The following is a 13,984-nucleotide window of genomic DNA, read 5'->3' on the forward strand; positions in this document are numbered from 1 at the left end:
ACTATACTTTTTACAAAACACCTACTGAGCTCCGTCGGTAGGTCAGTATCTCACCTACTTAGACCAATCAATAGTCTGATTAAACGTGATAACGTCCTATTCAGTGCAATGACAGCATCCGAAATGGGTGGCTGAACGGGTTCTGACACCTCTCTTCTTCTTCAGCCTCAATTTGCACAGCGTTGCGAGGTCGTAGAGCTTCACGATGTCACTCCCGATGTCTTTGAAGAGCCAGTATAGGTGTGTCCCTCTTTGGTGCAGTTGGACTACTAGAGGAAGGAGCGGGTATTCCGCGCACCTCCCTGGTGGGTCGGGTGTCCCTGATGTCCTCCGTCTGTATCATCTCGTACCTCTGAACGACTCCGTCGATGTGAAAGCAAATGGCGAGCTCATCAGGTGAGTGAATGTGAATGTGAACATAGCTTCTTAACTATTCTTTAGCTCCATGGTCACTGAACTAAATATTAGACCCAATCCCCACAAGCCACACAATATTACCATAATTTTTATACTGCCATATTGGAACCTAATGTTATTTTTTATCTTACTTGGTAGAAACACCTCCAGAACATATATTAAAATAAGCCCCAGCAAAGTGATATAGTCCAAAACATTGGCCCAGTTGCAGCCATTTTGAAAACTGGTGGTGGCCATCTTGAAATCTTAGGAATTCTGCGTGGCCAGAGGTTGATTATCAATTAGGGTCATATGAAGGTCATTTGTGCCAAATTTCTCTCTTGTATCACCAATCGTATCAATTTCCCGCCCTGCTAAAAGTAGGGACACAAGAGTTAATTTGGTTAAAGCTTGAACACGCCTCTTTCACGTTTTCAAAGAATGCAACACAAACAAACACACACACCTACGTGCAAATACTTTGTATGTATTTGCCTGGGACGGAAAAAAAATGTAATTTCTATCAAGATACTATCAGATGTTGTATTTTCTGTATTTTAAATGCATGAAATACATGTGTTATGTCATTTTATTCTCAAATTAACACATCTTAAACATTTTCATTTATACAGTGGAATAAATAAATAAAACACATTGCGAGATGCCGCCTCTACTCCGCCTCTTGTGGGCTTACCCACCCAACAGATTCAACCAAATGAGAGGCAGAGTATGGCGGATCTTGAGACAGACTTCATATGACCTTGCCTCAACTAGTGAATAAAGCCTCATGGAAATGTCCTTATGCATTAAAGATATATGACCTTGCCTCAACTAGTGAATAAAGCCTCATGGAAATGTCCTTATGCATTAAAGATAGTTTACTTTTGTGATAACTACATTACCGCATAACCTATAAATGCTCAGACAAGCCTAATATTTGATTATTTGTGATGCTATCTGTCAGTATCCTGGTGTCAATATCCTGGGGTCAGTATCCTGGTCAGTATCCAGGTCATTATCCTAGTGTCAGTATCCTGGTGTCAGCATCGGTGTCAGTATCCTGGTGTCAGTATCCTGGTGTCAGTATCCTGGAGTCAGTATCCTGGTGTCAGTATATCCTGGAGTCAGTAACCTGATATCTGTATCCTGGAGTCAGTATCCTGGAGTCAGTAACCTGGTATCTGTATCCTGGAGTCAGTAATCTGGTGTCCATATCCTGGTGTCAGTATCCATGGTGTCAGTATGGGTGCATCCACACATGAGATACAAGTTGACGCTACTGTAGTTGTCGCAAGCCCTTGTTCCGGTTCCGGACATTTCTGGCCATTACTTAAGGAAGACCGGAACCCGGATATGCGTTTCAGACGCGCACCGGGGCAGTCTTTCCGTTTCTTTCCTATAACATGGGAGTGGATGGGACTTCCGATGACTTGTATCTTATCTGTGGATGCACCCTATGCTGGTCCGTACCCTGCTCAATATCCTGGTCAGTATCCTGGTCAGTATCTTGGTCAGTATCCTGGTCAGTATCCTGGTCAGTATCCTGGTGTCAGTATACTGGTCCATACCCTGGTCAATATCCTGGTGTCAGCATCCTGGTGTCAGTATCTTCCTTGTCAGTATCCATGGGCAATATCATGGTGTCAGTATCCTGGTCAGTACACTGGTGTGGTGTCAGTATCCTGGTCAGTATCCTTGTGTCAGTGAAGTACAGGCGTAGAGGCAGCTCTGTGTAGGACTGTGCATTCAGTCTCATGCCATAGTTCTTGTGTAGCTTTCAACGATAACAAGGTCACTCTGAACTGCCCTCACACACATTTTTAACATTTTGGCCGCCTGCTCCAAACACTCTGCTTTTATGATCAATTTATTCTTAGAAATTCTGACATAGACAATTAATGTAATATTTGGCAATCAATCTATGAATTGACTAATCATTGCATCAGTTTTTATAAAAAAAAATTCATGTGTTTTCAAAATACTTTTTTTTTTACCAGTATTTTGTATTTGTATTGTGATAATTTTTTTTACACAGAATATATTTGAATCAAAATATTTTTGGTATTTTCCCCCATCTCTGCGCACACACACACACACACACAGACACACACAGACACAGACACACACTTGCGTTTTTCAGACATGTTATTGTTAACCAATTAAGCCATAGTATTTACTTCTTGCACGACGAACCGCGCAATTAGCTGACATACAAACTCACAACACGTCGCATCGATGCGCATTGTGAGCTTCTAATGTAGATATCCAATTTACCGTAGCTACAGTATGGTAGAAACTTATGACAAGTTAGACTGATATCACATGAAAAATATACAGGCAGAGGCAGTCATGTATGAAAGTAAGTTATGATGTTGTGCACACAATTTTGGACCACCTCCAAAATAAAACAGCCACACGCCCCTCTGTGATCTTTGGCACCACACTCCTCACTCCCCGAGGGGGGACCAGACCCCAGGTTGGACAGTATGACAGTGGTCTGTTCTCCAGACCACACATGGCAGGCAGGACTACTGTGATTTATGCTGGAAACAGCAAGACCTGAGACCTTGCAGTGAACTCTATCACTATCATTATGTGACCTAAAACATGATTTACTTACTCAAAATGATATTAGTTATATAGTTAGTCATTAATACCCTTTGTATCTGGTTTTGGTAGTGCTTGAAGTCAGAAGGAAAATGCCAAAATATTGACTCTGTAACGTAATTTACAATTTAGGCCAGCGTTTCTCAACCTTTTTTGGGCCAGTGCCCCATATCCAATATCCAGGTCCCTTACCAATTGACACAATGTGCTAATTTTATGTTGACTTATGTTGAAATAAAATGTATGCAAGTGATGTGCTAGCCTCAGCCATGACTCACCATGTGTGTAATTCCTTGGTTTACTTTGTGTTTTACATTTCTGCAAAGAAATGATGAGCCAGTAGAATCAATTAGATCACATTAGAGCTGCCTATTGCATGGGCAAATTAAGTCATTTAGAAAATCTGATGTTTTTCGCCTTTTCTTTTGTGCAAGATGTGACTTACTTAAGTACAAATCTGTGTAAGAGGAACATCTTGAACCAAAGTGATGTGTAAAATATGAAAAAGTGAAGGGGGGTAAGATAAATGATGACCAAAATGAAACCAAAGAACGTCCAAAATGAAAACATCTTTTTATTTTCAGACACTTTGTAAAGGATGAGTGCAAATAAAGAGCTTGTGTTCAAAATCTACTCATCACTAAGCTATGGACCATAAGGCATCATTAAATACAAGCTTTTCTGGAGCTAGACTCTACAATACAAGAACTGAATATGAAAAAGAAACACAGCATCAATGCAGTTAGAATAAGGAAAATGAGGGGAAATGAAAGCATAAGGGGGGGGGAGCACAACACATATTTATACAATCAAAAGAAATGTCAAAATTCATATGGAATCTTGATAATACAGCAAGTGATGAAAAAACATGGTCTACAATCCATTATGTACACTTGGCACTAATATTAAATCTTTGATTGTTTTCCAGTCAGGTTGTGGTCAATTCCATCACAGGTTGTAACGTCAATTTTTTTTTATGTTTCATCTTTTCACGCTTGGATATTATATACACTCTATAAATATAATATAACAATCATTCTCTTAACAAAGCTTCTGAAAAAGTTTGCAATGCTTGAAGAAGATCTTTGTTGGCGGTATGGAAACCATACTGCTTGATGCTCACGTACTGTAGTACTGGTATGTTCTTATAGATATCTATATGACGTTGAAGGATTTTATTTTTTCATAACAAGGAACGATCCTTCGCAGCCCATCTCATGCACTTGAAATTTGTAAACAGTACAAATATAAATGATCCACATACAATATCTGAATTCCAGAAATTCCAAAATAGACAGATGTACTCCAAAAACAGCAGCAAATTGTTTGTATGCATTTTCCAACACTGGCAGATGTGTATATACGTAATGGCTATTTTACATACTTGTTAATGTTCATTAACCGTGGCTAGAAAAATCCAAAAGCAGTATACAAGTCTTACTGTACAATGCCACACCCTCCAAACCAGGATGATATGATTCCATGTTGCTATATTTTCTAAATATATATTTCCAAATATATCCTTATGAAATATAAAAAAGTGGCCCAGGATGGTCTTCAGCATTCTGATATGTTTTCTCTAACATGTTAAAGGGAAAGTTTAGCCCAATTGAACTTGATAATTTAGCTTGAATGTACAGTAGAGTCGTGATCCAAGGGGTTAACAATTCGCACTTTGAGTTTGTGCATACATAATCTTTCAATGTGGAAAAAACGGAAGTGAATCTTAAACAGGCATGTAAATATGTCCTACTGTGGCTTTTAAACGCTTAACTCCCGCAGGACTCAGTTGACTGGGGTCCCCCAGAGCTCAATGCATGGTCTGCTCCTTTTCCCCCTCTCCACTAAAACTCTTCACTGAAAATAGCAGATCTACAACTTCACAACGCCTGGTGTTGTGATGCGTTGTGATCTTGTAGATCTGCTATTTTCACTGAATGTTCGACCCAGAAAAGAGACGCTAGTGGTTAAAAAGTACTTAGAAAGAAGTATATGTCCCAGTCTAGAATGAGGGAACATCCAGGCTTAAGGCAGTTGAAACCTGAACAACTTGGGCCTCAAATGATTAAATGATGGCATCTCTTTTTAGAATGAATACATGAGTACTGTAGCTCAATACATCGGTGTAAGAAAAAAATAGTTTTCACCGACTGATCATTATGCTAGATCAGTTCATTGATCAGTCTATTAAGCATGTAGACAGTAAAGATTAAAAGGTAAAAGTTAAGAAACACAACGACTTGGACAAAACCAAGAGGTTTCAACTACTATATCACTGCTGTCAAGAAATAAATACTTTTGACTATATGATGACATAAACTCAAAGTGTGGCTTGCCTTTTCTGGGATATTATACTTTCTTCATGGGTGATAGAATGACATTAATATGAGATCCCTTTAATCAAGTCAGAGCTCATTTATACGTTGTTGCACAATGCGGTCGTACAACAAAGTATAAATTAGGCTTAACAGTCACATTACTAACAAGCAGGAACTTTTTTAACCAGGAAACTAAATGAGATCAAAATCCGTTTTGCCATGGGCCCAAGGTTCACAAAAATATGTATATCACCGTATGTCAAAAACCCATCAGAAACAGACCCATGACTGACAGTTTCAAAATAGCCACAAACGAAGAAAAAAAAACATCGTAAATTATGTAATTTTCATCAGCCAATAATCCTTTTACCGCAACTCTATAGGAAATTCCATCCATTTCACTATAAACTAGCTGTAATGATCAAACAGCATCAAACCGCATATCGGTCTCTATTTGGATCATATTCTGTAACTATTGTAGCTGTACTAGATTTGTTTATCTGGGGAGCAAGTTCTGGGAAGATGAGATGAGATACATTTCAAGTGTCAGCGGTGTGTTCTTTCACAGAGGAGTGTTTGCGTGAGGGAGTTTACGCCTGCCGGCGTGGCAACCGACCCAACAGCGAAGCGGCATGTGCTAATACCAAACGCTGCTGTTTAAACATCTCACTTTATGTTTCACAGGCAATATATTCAAAGCACAGGCCAAACTGGAGAACAGTCTCCCACTGTACCATAGTACTGCGCACCCCTACTAGACAGGATGGGTGGCTTCTTCACATTCACATGGTACCGTATATAACAAGAGGACTTATCTTACTTTGTCGGTTAAATAAAGCTTTTTGAGACACACACGTACAGTACAGACAAACATGGGGAGTTCAAGTGACACAATGGAACACACATTTGACAGACGACTGATGATGGCAAGTCAATGTTGTGGATAAAATACATTGTTAGGAGGATGTACAACAATTACATTCAGTCTGAAAATGACATGACATGAAAAACATTTACACATTTTATGGTCTCAAAATGACTTTGATTTTCTTTCTGTCCAAAATTATGCAATGATCAAAAGTCTCTTAATAAATCTTAAATTAAAAACAAGATACATCAAGAAAAGAAATGCCATAGAACAAAGGAATTTAAACGAAACAGATCAGTTGTAAAAGACAACATGGACAAAAGATATCCTCTATGATTCAAAATCAAAAGCAATGAAAATATGAGTCCCAGACGCTTTGAGAAGTTGGGTTGTCAATTCATCCTTACACACAGCATGCCAACACTCCATGACAGCGTACAACATCATGGGCAGTTTTCATCTCTGGGCTGGCTTTTGGATTCAGTGCACTCTTAAGGAGGTGGTATTTGTTTTTGTTTCGTTTTTTTTTGTTTTATAGTTGTCGTTTTTGTTTTGTGTTCCTAAATCATTTGACATACTCAGCTGACTTCCAGAAGTGCCCTGGGTGGGAAAGGCGACGGTTCCTTTTAGGCAACTTTTCCAGTAACTCTACCAGTTTGGAGAAACTGGGCCTTTCTTCCTGCTGGAAAGCCCAGCAGAGAAGCAGAATGTCCTGAGAAACAAAAGAAGTTCATTTTAGACTGGTTTGAATGCATTCGAACAGTGGTGCACAAACCTTTTCAGCAATGACCCAGAATTATGGATGCTTGTGATGACGTAACTCAATGTATGCATGTACAGTATTCATTTTAATTGACAATTAATTGTTTGATAGCTGATCATTTTTACAATTAAAAGCTAAAGACAGGGATAAAGTTATTGTAATAATTAAAAGTCAATTAAACACAAATTCTCAACTAGCATTTTTTTTTAGGCTTCATCAATGGAACAACATGTGGTGCAAACGGTGTTGCCAGGCAGAAGAAAAAAACGATGCAAAATGTATTGGCAAAAGGCTTTGGCATTTGTGCACAAAACATATATAAAAAAGATTAACAAACTTAACATCTAATGTTTTTCAAGCCTCACATATGACTGCTCTCAAAAATACATGAACAAATATGACCTTACATTACATTACAGGTGTGCATTAGGATTGGCCAATATACATCAGTGTACCCCATTATACTGTACAACTGAGGTAGCTCTACTGTATATTCTGATAGTAATTGCTATAGAGTGTTTGTACAGTAATAGGGTCCCTCCAGCTCTTTAGTAAACTCAGAATACCAATTTTATCCTATCAGGAGAGAGAACTCATACAGGATACAGGATCAACAAGTGAAATTGGAAGTGATGACACAAAGGAATGAGCAGACAAAATTGGAACTGGAACATTATAAAATTGAAGCTGATAAATGGGCACTCTCTCCTGATTGGCTGAAATTGGCAACCCACCTGAACACTTATTTTCTGTTTACTAAAGAGCTGGTGAGACGAGGAGACCCTTGTTATTAAATAGACAGTAGACACGCTATACAGTAGCAATGATTACTATCAGAATATGTAGCTTCAACTTAAATTTTTTTTTTTGTTTTAACCAAAAACATATCACTTACACTACCTTTAAACAGTAAAATCCTCATTGTATTTGACTGAGTACTAGAAGCTGGCACCCGCTACTACACGGCTAGTGCTAGCAGTTTGCATTTGAAGTTCGCAGACATAGTAGCTAAATTGGTCATTAAAAATAAATATGTATAATATATCTCCAATGAATATCTTAGTTACAATGAGATTGAACTAACCAGTGAAGTTTTGTTTCTCTATCTGTGGTATTGATTCAGTTTGGGAAAAGTTGACTGGCACAGAGCCATCTGGAGTGGCTTTGTAAACAGGGACTAGTTATTGTCTCTGTTAGACCCCATGCATTTCAAGGGAAACAGAGATAACACTTGCAAAAAGGTTATTTTTGAGAGCCACATACTGTAATATGAATACATATTGATATGTTTTATTTTGATGGTAACTGTTGCATAATCACAATATTACACTCGAGGGTGTTCTTTACCGTCATTATTGGCACTTGCGGAACTCGCCGCAAGCGCCTAAACTGAAATGCCAATAACGACTTTAAACTTTAAAGCACACCCTCGAGTGTAATATTGCTAATTTTATTTTCCAAGGAAACAGAGATGACATTCGCAAAAAGTTTGTTATTTTGGAAGTGAATTGCCCCACAATATGAATACATTTTGTTGGTAACTGTTGTATAAAAGCAATAAAACAGTCGGAGTCGTGCTACATCATGGTTGGTTGTTGCGGGGCGACGGCACTCTCCGCTTTGCGTTGAATTGCATTGCAATTCCAATGGCGCTGTACATCACTGGTTCTCACACTGGGGTCCAGGGACCCCCAGGGCTCCTTCAGGAGGTTCCAGGGGGTCCCTAGTAAACGATGAACAGTTTAAACATTTAATATTTTTGGCTGTTTGAAAATGGCCGATTTCCGAGGAAAATGTTTGAGAACCACTGCTGCACATAATTCTGTGACCCAATAGAATGACTTCGATATCTCCCCACTGTTTATGCACCACTGCATGACTGAATCCCTCTGGTATGCAGAACAACCTTCCATTGTGTTTGATGGATGATTAATGACTTGTTATGACACTTTCATGACCAAGGTGTGAAAAGACACAAAGTTCCAGGAACAAATTCCTTACTGAGATCTCCTTGCCCATGCCGATCTGCGTGAGGTTGGGCTTCACCCCGCTGCCCACCTGCCATATGATCACCTCTGCAGGCTGACTCTTGTAAGGCCACTCGCGTGCATGCAACTCATACCAGATGGTGCTGTGGAGACAGGAGAGGAGCATGGCATTGCTGAGAACTTGTAATACATTTTTTAAATCTAAGCTTTATTTAATCAGTAAAAACACATTGAGACAAAGTCTCTTTGTCAAGTGTGAACTGGCCAAGAGGCAAAATAAAATTACACATACACATACACATACACTACAAAACAAACAACAATAGGACATCCATGATGTCAAAGAATCAATGTGAATTTTTTAATTTAGGTTTTTATGCAAAGGTATTTAACGCTCCACCCACTCAATGGATGTTCCATCCAGAGTGGTGATGTTTACGGGGGCTAGAGTAGAATGTGGAGTGAACAAAATTGCCTTGGTTTTGTTGCTGTTTAACAACGATTTGCTTTTTTTCAATTCATGCTGCAATGAGATTTGCAAATCTGTTACAGCCACATCAAGAGTCGGCTCACAGGAGTACACAACAGTGTCGTCCGCGTACATATGGTACCTAGAGGGCTTTGATTGACTGCAGATGTTGTTAACGTACAAAAGAAACAGTAGAGGACCCAGTATTAAACCCTGTGGGACTCCCTTCTCCAAAGCTACAGGATCAGACACAATGTCACCCAGTTGTACACACTGTGTGCGACCCAACAAGTAACTATTAAACCAGCAAATCACATTTTGGCTTTTGTGTTATAAAGCTTTATAAACTGTATAACCACTATTGTGTTATTGTTGTGTTGATAATTTAACCACTTAAAGGTAGGGTAAGTGATATTTTTTGGTTAAAACAAAAGTTGTTTTGTTAAAAGGTTAAAGCACTATATTTTTATAGTAATAATTGCTATAGAGTGTTTGTACAGGAGTCTCCCTGTCTCTCCAGCTCTTTAATAATCAGAAAATACATTTTCAGGTGGGTGACAAAATCTCAGCCAATCAGGAGAGAGTACCCATTTATCACCTTCAGTGTTCCAGTTCCAATTTTGTCTGCTCATTTCTTAGTGTCATCACTTCCAATTTCACTTGTTTAATCTATATCCTGACTGAGTTCTCTATCCTGATTGGATAGAATTGGTATCCTGACCTGAAAATGTATTTTCTGTTTAACACATCGGGTGCCAAACACGGTCTGAACCGTGTTTGCGCAGAGTAGCGGTCCGGTGCCGAACACGGTCCAGACCGTGAAATATGTCTTTTTGTTTTTTTCGTTTTTCTCCACACGGGCGGGGCTAGAGCAGCTCTGGGAGTACCCATTGTGATCTTGAGAAGGATAGGCCAGATAGATCACCGGAAAAACAAAAACATGGCTGCCATCCACTTCCTGTCTATTTCCTTCTTTAAAACACCTATATCTCCGAATCTGTTTCCGGTGGGGAAAACCGGTCATGCGCGATGCGCGATCCCCCCCCATTGTAACTCGCGAGTGAAATGTTATCGTTCCAGGCTGTAGCCAGGGTCATCGCGCAACATGAATGGATGTTTTTTTTTTACATGGATTTGCTCCTCGTGGAGTCTAGAGCTTTAAACAGCAAAGCGCAGTCAATGGGGAGAATGCTGGCACCCAACGTAAGTTGTTATGAAAAAATGCTGGCACCCAATGTGTTAATAAAGAGGTGGAGAGACATGGAGACTCCTGTTACTGAACAAACACTCTATAGCAACGAGTACTATCAGAATATAGAGCTATTTAACACTTATTTTAACCAAAGAAAATCACTTACCCTACCTTTTAGCCCTATGTTATACTGTACGTTGTCGCACCACAGAGTTGAACGGATATAAGTTATGGGTGTCGCTACTAATCGCAAGAGGAAATGCCATGGGGTCACCAAAATCAGTATGGTTCATCCTGGAATCTGCCATTTAGATTATGAGATATCTTGTGTCAAAAGTAAAAAATGTTGGCCTGAGGGTGGCGCTAAAGGATAGGACATGGGGTCACCCAATAGTTAGGGTTCATCTTCCAGGGAGCGTGACTGTGTCGATTTGGAAATCTGGAAGTGGAAGCTTTGGACAAAATATGTATGAGTGTCACTTTGTGCCGCGCTGCGAGCTTGTACATCTGCTATTTTTGAACCTTTTTAAAAAATCTTGAAAGCGTGAGAAACTACTGATTTAGAAGGCATCTGTAGAATCGGCCTCAGGTCTTAATGGGTTAAACAGATGGACTGACCGACCGAATGACATACCGTAGCCATCATTTGAGCCCTAATACTGCTAGCAGGGCTAAACATTGTTGATTGATTGTTTATGATTATGTAAAGTGGCCCCCGGGTGTCACCTCTCTAAGTAACATAAGGGCTATACGGTAAGATAGTGGATTTTGCCTTAAAACAGCACTCATCCCTTTAGGTGATGAGTGACAAAAACCTCCATATGGGGTACCGTCTGAAAATGCAATGGCGTCAGGAATCAATAGAGCAGAGTCCCCACAAATGCATAAGCAATGACACTGTAAGTACGATCACAGGCCTAGGGCATGCTCCATCTGCCTAGGACACGTTTGGATAAGGATATCATGGTTTGGGAATACGACTCCAGTCAACGGTAAGCAGTACTGTCTGTAAGTTACAATAACCATGGTCATTATGGCCAAATCTCTGTGTGTATGTCAAAACAGCAAAGACTCTTGTATATTTTGTTGTAGAAAGCCAAAATCATAATGTCCAACATTAACCACCGCATTGTAAGAAACATGCGGTTGTTTTTATGTGGTGTTACGACCGTAACTGTACAGTACATTAACAGTGTTTTTAAAGCTGCAAATCCAGAACTTTGAGTGAATGAAATGGTACGTTGACCAATTTGTATGGTAAAATATGTTAACACAATATAACAATATAACTAGCACATCTGTGGTGATTGGAGGTGGTCTCCCTGCTCTGCTATTGAGAAATGTAGCGTTAGGTTAGGAACACTACTGGTAGACAATAAGTATTGTCTGAATTTCAAAGCACAATATCTCCCCAGAAAGAGAGGTACAGGGGTTGACACTAAGGTCTCAGAGGCACTTGCCCGTCGGGCAAGTACAGGTAAATCATCCATTATAAAATGATAAGCAAAATTGTAATTACAGTTCAATTTAACACTTATTTTTTACTTTCTACTTGCCAATTCTGGGGCTGCACGATACAAAATGTCATACTGTACCTCAATATGTATGCCAAATATCTAGTATATAGCTATGAATGTGACTATGGGTTCACACTTGTTATTTTATATTTTTAAGAGTAGCAACAGTGAAAACAGCACATTATAGGTTGAGGTGTGCATTGGCAATGGCCTCACAATTCGATTCGATTACGTTACTCTGTTAACGATTCGATTACGATTACCCTGTTAACTATTCGATTCGATTCTGCGATGCATCTCGATACATCTAAATCTTCTAAATTTTTCTAGCACGTATTATGAACTAATTTTTTTTAAATAAAGTGCTGTAACATGCCTAATCACTGTCATTCAAGCATAAATGTCTTAACATTACATTAAATTAAACATAAGTAAATGGTATAGGACTAGCCTACCTACTGACTTACAGTATAAAGTTACAAGCAGCAACATGTTGTTGGAACTTGTACCACAGATTGTTCTACATACATATTAAGCAAGAAAATAAAATAGACAATAATTTAAAAATATATATAAAGCCTACAGATATACAGTTATAGAAATACTCTAATACTTGTCTTAGAGAGGCATGTCATCACAGCTGAGAAGGGCACTTCAAACCTCAGAGTTAAATTAACACTGAGGTTACTGAGAGTGTACAAGTGACTCGGGAGAGGGGAGACACGATGTCTGTGATGAGCGTTTTATTTACTTGGCTTGTGTTTGTGCTAATTGACCAATACATAGCTCTATCAACAATTCAATTACATTTGTTTTGGTGTTATACCTTCAATCATGAGTCTCTTATATCTGTCACATCGAGTAGGGCATATTTTGTCACGGCATGTTCTGCTAACAGAAAAAACTGTCCAATAGGTTTAAACATCATCAGGCCAGAGACATTTAAACTGTGGTGTATTCAAGACTGATGACAAAACTTAAAAACTGACAGAAAAGGGAGGTGTCAGGGTCAAAGTCACTCACCCGAAAGCAAAGACATCTGACTGTTTGGAGAAAGGGAGTTTGTCTTCCTCTGTTTCAGGGCAGAGCTGCTGAATGATTTCTGGTGCCAGGTGACACAGCCACCCGCTGGGGATTCTCAGTTTGTCTTCCCTCCTGCTGCAGAGTGAATCGAACAACTGTTAAACATAGCGCAGCCATTTCTAATTTAGCTTTTAATGGCTATGGTCTTGCTACAGTATATGACTGTAAAGCCATCGGAACTGAGATACAGGTATGTATAGTGACAATGCACGCTGAGTGCATAGTTTATCAGTGTGTTATCGTGCTTATAGCATGGCAACTTACCATAGGAACAAAAAGAGGCAATTTATATTTTTCACTTTCCTGAATGAATGTGTTATTGATATTTTCCCATATCGGGAGACCTTGGGCATTACTGCTTACGGACAGGACAGTAACAAACCAAAGTAGATGACTATGTTTACATGCCAAAAAATGTTAAGAAGAATAAGACGTTATTTCTATCAAGCTGTTTACATGAGCCTAAAGATAAAGTGTTTCAAGCATATTCTCAGGGTTGTCCGAGTTGCATACTGTACCAATAGGGTGGGATTCATGGGAATCATGTATATAGTTTTACTGTATATTGCATATACAGTAAAACTTGAATGTTGATATGACATTTATTTTTTGTTCAGAAATGTTGACATTCTTATGTATCAGAATTCCTACTGTATGTATTCGTGGTTTGCAGAAAAGTACAATGCCTGCGTTTTTCTCTGGTGACCAGGCTTCAGCAGTACAAAGAGAAGGAGCATATTTTAGTTTATAGGGTTTTGCCAGGGTTAGCGTTGGAGGGAAATT

General features: G+C 39.1%; 1 protein-coding gene across 1 annotated transcript in view; it reads right to left on the reverse strand.

Annotated features, from left to right (window-relative positions):
• Positions 1 to 6,754: 6,754 nt before the first annotated feature.
• Positions 6,755 to 13,984, reverse strand: part of ksr2 (kinase suppressor of ras 2) — a gene marked incomplete at both ends in the record, with an annotated part of 118,305 nt that continues 111,075 nt past the window's right edge. The window contains 3 exons of the mRNA XM_080433881.1: positions 6,755 to 6,901; positions 8,954 to 9,083; positions 13,142 to 13,276. Of these exons, the coding sequence (XP_080290007.1) occupies positions 6,755 to 6,901; positions 8,954 to 9,083; positions 13,142 to 13,276 (412 nt within the window). The remainder of the gene's footprint in view (positions 6,902 to 8,953; positions 9,084 to 13,141; positions 13,277 to 13,984) is intronic.

The sequence above is a fragment of the Gymnoscopelus braueri genome (assembly GCF_963280865.1).
Source record: "Gymnoscopelus braueri genome assembly, chromosome: 7".
In the NCBI taxonomy this organism is placed as follows: domain Eukaryota; kingdom Metazoa; phylum Chordata; class Actinopteri; order Myctophiformes; family Myctophidae; genus Gymnoscopelus; species Gymnoscopelus braueri.